The 9,457-nt window shown below is 40.5% G+C and overlaps 1 protein-coding gene across 1 annotated transcript; it reads right to left on the reverse strand.

Moving 5' to 3' along the window:
• On the reverse strand, nucleotides 1-5,552 carry LOC116218817 (apoptosis-associated speck-like protein containing a CARD). Its single transcript, XM_031561605.1, has 2 exons — nucleotides 5,369-5,552; nucleotides 1-269 (listed from the first exon to the last, which is right to left on the reverse strand). The coding sequence occupies exons 1-2, from the start codon at nucleotides 5,550-5,552 to the stop codon at nucleotides 1-3; spliced, it is 453 nt and encodes a 150-aa protein (XP_031417465.1).
• Between the last annotated feature and the right edge of the window lie 3,905 nt (nucleotides 5,553-9,457).

Here is a 9,457-nt window from a genome sequence, read left to right on the forward strand (position 1 = left end):
TTACTTCACACCAGCATCCTTCAGCTCCTCCATGACCAAGGGCTCCAGCTCCATAAGCACATCATATAGGCAGTCTTTGCCAATTAGAGTGGAGATACCGCCTAGGTCAAAGAGCTCCCTCATTCTCTGGGTACTGGTGCGATAGCTGCGGATGTGACGGTAGTTCTCTTGGGTGATGGTATTCTTCGACATCAGACGATCCAGGATGGGGTCCACCGTGGAGATAGTGTCAATAAGCCGAACGCGATGTTTGTCGATGAAGTGCTGATCTACACAATAAGGGGGGGTGAAGTGGCGGGACAAAATTAATAATTGATGGAGGTGGAAGTTAGGAATAGAAAAAAGCCTTGTGTTTAAAGAGAGGATGATATTATGTGAGTTTGCTTCTTCAAGCCACTCTAAATGGCTGTAGATATCAAAACATGAGAATATACACAAACACCTTCAAGTGTAATAACTTATTAAATCACTGTTGTTACAGGCTACACAGTGTAAAGGTATCTTACCTCCGATCATATATTTTGTCCGGCTCTCAGAATTTTCTTGTCTTGAACCAGCTGCAGCTGCAGCATGTAACCACAAGGAGGTACAATGAGTCTCCCTATAGCCTACTCACAATTTGTCAATGATATCCAGCTTCGGTACCAATACACAACACAATCATAACCATGCGTATATAATTCCCATGCACAAATAATTCCTTAAAACATTACAACCCTAATTTTCATAGTGACCATCACATTAGCCTTTACTTATGGTTTGTTTTCAGAGGATAGTTTGTCAGGTTACTATGCTTTTCCAGGGCACAGATCAGTCAAAAATAAGCCAGCTACGGCAAAACATTTGTTGCCTGACCTCATTTGAATGGTACCATCCAGCTATCCAGTGACTGAATCTAGATCCCGGACCAACAGCACCCAACTCATCCTTTCATGTTAAGGGCGCCAAATATGTTGCGGCGGAAAAACCAGCCACACTCTCTCAATTCCACAATCAATAGTCGAAAGGCCACATGTGTAGATCTGAGGTTTATTGTAGTCATTAAGCCACAATAGGAGATGGTCCATGGATTAGCTCGATCTCATTGTATGAATGTCGGGTCAGACTTTTTAAAGGAACCTAGTTCCTCCCACTCTCTTATGTTATGTTTTCCAAGGCCAATCAGAACCAACCCCATTCTCTAAATTTTGACTCCTGAACCCCTTCTGTCTGTCTGTCTATATGTGTGCATGTGTGTGTGTTTTGGCACCTTTCTTACCCTGGGATCCTGTGGAGATTCAAATAATCATGTCAACAGCTGGGCTTTTTTCTCTAAGTCAGTCTGCCTATTCCATTTCTTGTGTTAGTCATGTGAGAGTTTTCATACTTATGAGTTAATCTATGTTCATCAAGTTATATAAAATATCCGTCACAGGCCCCACAGTAGGAACTCAATGCAACAACAGTCAGTTTCATTTCTGAGATTAAATTTTTTTAATTCCTATGTCCGCCTATGTTTTTGATGTCAGACTCAATCCTCCTCGACATGGAGGATAACACTGTTGCACTGATTTCTGAGAGATGTTCAGCCATTCTTCAGAGAATTTTTTTTCAGATTGACTGGAGAGGGTGTATTGCTCTACCTATGTTTTTAAGGTGTATTGGATTCAAACAGGACACATACTTGGCCAGGTCATAGTTTTAATTTTTTCTTCTTTAGAAACTCTTGCGTGATTTTGCCCGTGTCTTTAATTAGGACCACTCATTGCCGGAACTCTGCCAGGCACCACCCCCTTGACTGGTGCGCCTAACATGCTATTACGTAAATCAAATAACCCTAACACACGAAAAAAATTATACGGTCAACCAAAAATAAATCAACCCAACAAATAGCTACTTGTGATGGTCCATGCAGCTCTCAGTTGCACAGTGCTTAACGTAATCACTTGCTTTAGATTAGACAAGGGCAACACTCACCAATGAACTGGGAGGGGACAAATTTAGCTCCCAGTCCATGTTCAACGCTGCTTCCCTCAGCCGTCGCAGTCACAGACTGTCCCCTGCTCATTTTAAAAACAATGCCAATCAGAGCCATGACCAGGCACAGGGATTTTACAAGGCCATTGCTCTGCCCTGGAAAAAAGGAGCAACACGTGAATTTTTGTCACCGCCGCCGCCACGCCCCCTCCCCCTGGACGCATATTCTCCCTATATCACTTGAAACTCTGAAATTGTCAGGGTCGATCACTAACCGCCGTGATGGCACGGTCACAGGTGCTGATGGTCATGGCTCTGATTGCGAGCCTTTTTAAAATGAGCAGCGAACATTCTGTGACTGCGACGGCTGAGAGAAGCAGCGTTGAACATGGACTGGGAGCTAAATTCGTCCCCTCCCAGTTCATTGGTGAGTGTTGCCCTTGTCTGATCTAAAGCGAGTGATTACGTTAAGCAAGGTACAACTGAGAGCTGCATGGACCATCACAAGTAGCAATTTTTTGGGTTGATTTACTTTTGGTTGACCGTATTATTTTTTTCGTGTGTTAGGGTTATTTGATTTCTGTTTCCTGTGAGTGTGCATTGTTACTTGTGGAGATACTGGTGATTCCCTCTCTCTGTGTGGGTCTGCGTTTGTCAGTAGGTGTGTTTGGCAAACCAACGTAGAGCTGCTGCGGTGCGGGGTGGCGGATGCTGACGGACTTGTATGAAAACCTACTGTGCTCCTTTCGGCAGTGGCCCACGGACTGTTACACATGGACTTTAATAACTGTCATTGTGTTTCTTTCTTTTAGAAAACAAAGTTTGCAATAACTATTATATTTTATCGGAAATTGTTGGCTGGATGAATATGTGGTGTTTCTCCCACTAAACTAAGAACCTGAGTACCTTAAGTATATTAGAGTGCCATCTCTGCAAACTGGGTGGCGTGGTCGGTCTACACTGCCCGATCCCCTGTTACACAAGCAAGGTGTTTTTTTTATACTCTACCCATAGAGGTTGACGTTAATTGATACCCCCTGTTCCTGGTCTGAAGCACTTGTCCATCGTTTTTTCCCGAGATTTGGCAGGATCGAGCTGTGGCGGTAGCAAAAGAGACTTTGGCGCAGGGGAGAAGCGAGCGAGAGAGGATCTGCCCACACAAGCGCTCGCACGCTCAGCCGACCCACGGCGCTAAACATCCCCTGGAATTCTGTCAAATCCATCATAAAGAAATGGAAGGAATATGGCACACGTGTAAATCTGGCTAGAGTAGGCCGTCCTCACAAACTGAGTGACCGTGCAAGAAGGCGACTAGTGAGAGAGGCCACCAAGACACCTATGACTACTCTGAAGAAGTTACAAGTTTCAGCAGCTGAGATGGGAGAGACTCCCTGTGTGTGTGTTTTTGGCACCACTTTCTTACCCTGGGATCCTGTGGAGGATCAATTAATCATGTCAACAGCTGGGATCAGCTGGGCTTTTCTCTCTAAGTCAGTTTGTCATTCCATTTCTTTTGTTAGTCATTTTAAGTGAGACTTTTCATACTTATGAGTTAATCCATGTTCATCAAGCTATAAAGAATATCCGTCACAGGCCGAACTCTGGGAGTAGGAATAACTGAGATTCAATTTTTTTAATTCCTATGTCCATCTATGTTTTTGATGTCAGACTCAATCCTCGGCACGGAGGATACCACTGTTGCACTGATTTCTGAGAGATGTTCAGCAGTGTTTCCCCTACCATTATATTAGGGGGGCGCCCCGCCCCCCCAACGGCAGGAGAATGAGGCCCAATGAGAATGGCTACACCAGACGTGGAAACAGAACGTACCCCCATGTCCGCACCGAAAATTCAGAAATAGATCTGGCTTCATTTTCCGCAAGTTGTGCGTGGCCCTTTTTACAACGAGTCTGGTAATAAATCAGATTATTTCCCAAACCCTCGAGAGCTGTTGCCGTGGAGATTTAACGTTACTCTCTGTTTGAAGATAAGGTAGCAGCTAGTGTTGGAATGGATGATTTGAAATTGGACGACTTTAGATTAATATATGAAATTGAACACCTTGAACATTGACACCTATACAGATAAAATAAATAAACAAGGATAGCGAAACAGATTGATAAGCATAGAATGAGAACGGCAGAAACGCAGGCAGGACGTCAGATGACGAGACAGATCACAGTGACACAGGCTGTTTTTTTTTCGTCATATGTGAAGGCTGAGACATTCATAACATTTTATTCAGTCTTACTGATGGTCCTTTTGTAATGCCAACAATCAGGTGCACTTCGTTGTGGATAAGTAAAGCCTATTCTGCTACATTTTTGTAGTCCTGGTAATCTTTTGTTTGGCATATTGGTCAGGTTTTTTAGAGAACCATTTCTCATTGGTTTTGTTCTTGATGAATGAATGTTTGTTTATTAATCAGTTATTTTTAAACAAATAACTTAATTATAATTACAAAGAGGAAAATTCACAACTTTTTATCGCAACTTTCACTTGTTCCGGCAATTTCATTGCAACTTTTTGGAAAAGCTCCCGCGAAATCAGGAATTTTAGGCTGCAACCAACTCAAAACATTTTCTTCCAGAAGCCCAGAAAGATACACTGCAGTGGCAAAAGCTGCACACTTTGTGGATAATTGTCATAAAAAGACATGTTCCGATGTTTAGTTCAATATACAGTTCAAAAATTTTTTCAGTTGGTATAATGACTGCTGTCATTAAAAGAAACACATGAACACCATGATTCCTTTAAGTGTTTGTGTCGGTGGCCAGTATTTTGGTACTGTAATTTCCCGACTATCATCCACAGTTTATACATCGAATTTCTGCTGCCCTGCGGTTAATACTAGGATATGGTTTATACATGGGAATATTAAATAAATTAATTAAGTTTGATATTGAAATGATATTGTACAGGGGTGTACTCACTACTTTTGGATACTTTATATCAGCTATTGCTGGTAACTATTAACTGACCTAGAAAACTCACCATATCCATTTGGTTTATCACTTGGAGAGGCATCTAGTTGACTCCTAAGACATGGTAGGAAACATAACAAAAACACCACAACACATTCAATACCAGAAAAAGAAAACCATCAATATAGATGAAATTGTCATTTAAAGATGATAATAAAGTATAAGACCTAGACACACAGCACAACTGGAGAGTTTTGAGTAAATATAACTTCAAACACTATGGAGCTCTGTATGTTTAATAGACTGGTAAGAAACAGCATACATGTGGTTTACAGGCTCTCACCAAAAAATGGCAAATAAGATTGAGATTTGAGAATTTGGTCACCTCTGACCCACTGGATTTCTCCACTTTTGCTCAAGTCTTGCAGCAAGCTCGATTTGTTTAATTTCTCTCAGAATATGAAGCGCGATGTCCAGCGAGTTTTCACCGATATACAGCTCAGTCATCAGACCCGCAATGGCTGAGGCATCAAGGGCCTTCTGCAGCCTTCCTCTCGGTATGGGCTCAATGCCCTTCAGCGCCCCCTTGCTCAGGTGCAGTTTGAACTCATCCAGCTTCTCCGACTCCAAATCGTTCAGAATCTCCAGAAGAAGTGTCAGGTGATTTGCCATGGTGGACACCTGAAATAAAGTAAATTGGCCTGTTAAACCCCAGAATGTACAATTCAACCACAGACACCATGATCCTTTTCAAAGAGCAACATGCTCTCCAGTCAGACTAGTTAAAGCCTTATGACCTTACTAGTTTAACTAGTGAGAGCCAAGATGCTTGAAAGATGCAGGAAAGGGGCATCAATTTAACCTTCCTATTGGCTCCCCATCAAGACTTCCACCCAGCCAGATTGTATCCTATAAAGCCCGAAGAGCTTTCACTGTTCAGTGTCAGCTCCTCGCTTGCTATCCATGCAAGATACCGCATGAAAATGTATGTAGGCTACCGTCAGATTATTTTTTTCTATGAACAATGATGAAACAAAAGGTATAACATTATTTTATGATGTAGAAATTCTCTGCTTGGTTTATTTTTTGCCCTTTTATTAGTAAAACACAGAGCTATGTAAACGATATCTATTGTGAGCGGGTAAAACAGGAAAGCAGCTCCTCTGCTTCTTTCTTTCCTGTCAACAATAAAACCAGACAAAACCGAGTGAAACCTGCAAGATTAAATGCGCAACAAAGGATGCCTGCGCTAGAGAGTGTTCAGTGCACGTTTAGAGTCTGACTGAGCAAGCGAGACCTGAACCGTGACGTCGCTCTCTACTGTCTGTAAACATTATTACGTAAACACTGCTTGGTTGGTTTTATTAACACTTGTTGGAAAGGTGTTGCATGGCCAAAAGACGAACCCATTACATTTTGGAGTGGATCCGAATCACCAAGCGGATCCACGAATATAGCTGTGCTCTCCGAATGCCTTTCTAGTTTTGGAAGAGACAAAAGGTCTTAGTACTTACTTACTTAGTAAACTCCAATTACTCATAGTAATATTCCGTTAGGAAGACAACTGTATGTCTGTTCAGAGACCTTGGTCAGTTAAACAGGAAAAACTCTCACTTTCCGTATTGTTTTGAGGTAGGCTTTCCGTGGAGCGTTTGTGCAATCTACCTGCAATTGGGTCACAATTTCTGAACACAAGTGTAGGGAAACAAATGCAATTAAACCAATTAAATCCAGTTGTGTAGGAAACTAAGAGGGTAGATAAATAACTGAATAATGCACAATAGGTGACGCTCTCTAGTGGCCACAAATGTGTATCACCACAGATGTGACTAAAACCATAGACATACATGCATATGTATATATGTCTATGATTAAAACTGTGATGTGACTTCTCATGCTGCCATGTTGAATGGAAATGACTGTCTCGCTGATGTTCTCTATAAAGATATATGTAAATCTGGATCAAAGAAATAAGTTAAACATTTTTTCTTTCGTATTTTGCATTCTTTTTGGAATTTTCTATTAAACATCCAGTTACCAAATGAATGATTATATTTATACTGACTATTAAAACAGACTAGTGTGATGCATGAGGTTCGGGTTAATTCAGTTAATGACTATAATTATTTTGTAAATCAAATTAATATGATGTAAAGTGTTGTTTGAAAGTGTGGTTAAACTTAAGCTGTCAAAGTCTTCAGCTTTTGTCGAAACTAATGCTGATAGTAGTCAGGGAAAGTTGTCTTCAGTACAGAAGTTATGTCTGGACACACCTGCGAATGAAGTATCAGTGGTGCTCAAATTGGGGTGGTGATTCTAACTGCTGTCTGTTGAATATTCAGCAGTGCTTTTGTCAAGGTGTTGATGGGTGTTTTAGAAAAGCATATGGGTGTAGCCTTAAGAGTGGTTTAATCCCCCACCCTTCCCCACTTCCACAGTCTTTCTCCCTCATTTTAAATGTCATAGTTTCTAGTCTAAAAACCCTCTGTACTGAGACAAATATGAATTTAATATTGGTGGTAAACTGTCCATTGTCCCAGAAGCTGAAGCTGTCGTACAGAAGCATTGCATGGGTTCACTTTAAGATTGCTAAGGTAAAAAGTTCATCCTATCTCAAAGACAATGATGAAAGTTGAAGTCTCAGCATATCTGCTACTGAATAGCATATTCATGGGAGCCATGAGCACCTACATGTCTCATAGATTATGGCCTTTTGTTGGTTAGAGTATTAATTTGGAAGGGCAGGCATCATTCTAGCGAATGCAGATCCCTAAGAGTTAACGTAAGAAAAGAGAGGCTTGTGTTTTTGCAACTGCTGTATTCTGGATACTGCATATTTTCTGCTACATGTATGGGCTACTAATACATTAGAACATTAACATATTACAAAAACAAGAAAATAGAATTTTGATCGAGATATTAAGACCAGTTAAGGCCTTTGCGTGACAATGTGTTCTGGCACAGGAGAAAAGGTATGACAGTTAAAGGGTGTGTATGACAGTTAAAGGTGTGTCACTGGGGAGTGAACTTTAGAGGAAAAGATGAGAACAAAACAATGGTGACTATTTTAAAAAGGGAGACTAATGTAAGCAAACCATGAGAGCGCAAACAAGACAAATAATTCCTGTGAGGGAAATTCTTGTTATGTAGTCACAAAAAGACAAGCAGTGCATTAAGGATGCATGACTGATAGGAGGTGGTTGGGATAACACTGAGGGGAAATCTACTGAGCAGTATTCAATTCACACACATTTCATTTTCTTGTTCTCTGGTTTCACGTTACATAAAGCAGACTCCACATTAACTTACGTCAGAGATAGTTCTGATAAAGTCTTATTCATGTGAACTAATGAAGAGATCCTGAATGAATTATAAGAAGCAATAGACTTATCCATATAAAAGCCTGAGAACTTCTCATAGAAATTACAATACTGCATGATGATTTCATGTGATTCACATAGGAAGTAAATCTACAAAGGATTGAATGCAATGTTGTAGGGGAACGGCAGAGGGTAAAAATGTAAAAGTGTTGAAGCACTGAGGAATAACATCTTGCACAAAGAAAACAAAATATTTAGGAGCTTTTTGATCTGATTCACTACTCGGTCACCTCCTACTGGACAATCTGGTCTAATCTGAACAAGAAACTTCACTACAAAAATGTACATTTGTACATTTGTACATTAAATATTTAAAATTCCTTATATTATCCATCTTATTTTTAAATTGATGAAAAATGCTGGGTATTTTACAACCCCAAATCAGAAAAAGTTGGGACGGTATGTTAAATAAAATAAAAAACTGAAGACAGAAATATATGTTTATAAATTTATTTAACAGGTATGTTAAATAATAAAAAAAAAACTGAAGACAGAAATTAGGTATTTGTAAATTCTAAAATACTACAACCTCTCCTCGCATGTAAGCACACACGCGCACACGCACACACACACACACACACACACACACACACACACACACACACACACACACACACACACAGGCACACAGGCTACCTTTTAAGGCTTCCCCTTTCTAAACATACCTGCCTGTTTTGCATATCCTCCTTCATCACAATCCCTGATAGAGCCAGGGAGTGGCATTGTGTTTTGTTTCTGTGTGCCATCTGTAGTTTTCCTATCTCTTCCTTCCCTATCAGGTACATTTTCACCACTTCAGCTCAGGGTGTTTCTATTCACACCATCTCACTCACTTTCGGTCCATCTGGCTCTATCCATAATCTGCCCCGATTTAAAGTTTGTGATACCACTATTATCTCTTCCTCTGGTGTTGTGGGATTGCAGTATGATTATTTAAAAAAAATATCCATCTGTCTACACACTGTCCACGCGGCCCTGTTAGTCTTGCAATGATCTCACCCTATAATGTGCCGTATACGTTTTCTCCTCAGACTGCCATTCTCCCCACTTTTCTCTTCAGTATTACACACAATGTTATTTTAGACTTGTAACAGTTCCTCTTTAGGAGAATTTTACAGGATCAGGTGCGATCGAACTAAGATCTTATTTTTGGCAAGAAAAACATTTTCATACCTTATTTTGGCCAAGTTGTTTTTA

The sequence above is a fragment of the Clupea harengus genome, chromosome 23, assembly GCF_900700415.2.
Source record: "Clupea harengus chromosome 23, Ch_v2.0.2, whole genome shotgun sequence".
Classification (NCBI taxonomy): Eukaryota; Metazoa; Chordata; class Actinopteri; order Clupeiformes; family Clupeidae; genus Clupea; species Clupea harengus.

Excerpts from the sequence above, each read along its gene's own strand:
- LOC116218817 (XM_031561605.1), bottom strand. The coding sequence starts at position 5,552 with ATGGCAAATCACCTGACACTTCTTCTGGAGATTCTGAACGATTTGGAG. Across the intron at positions 270-5,368 it reads GATGACTGAGCTGTATATCG|ATCAGCACTTCATCGACAAA; the intron begins GTGAAAACTCGC and ends CTTATTGTGTAG.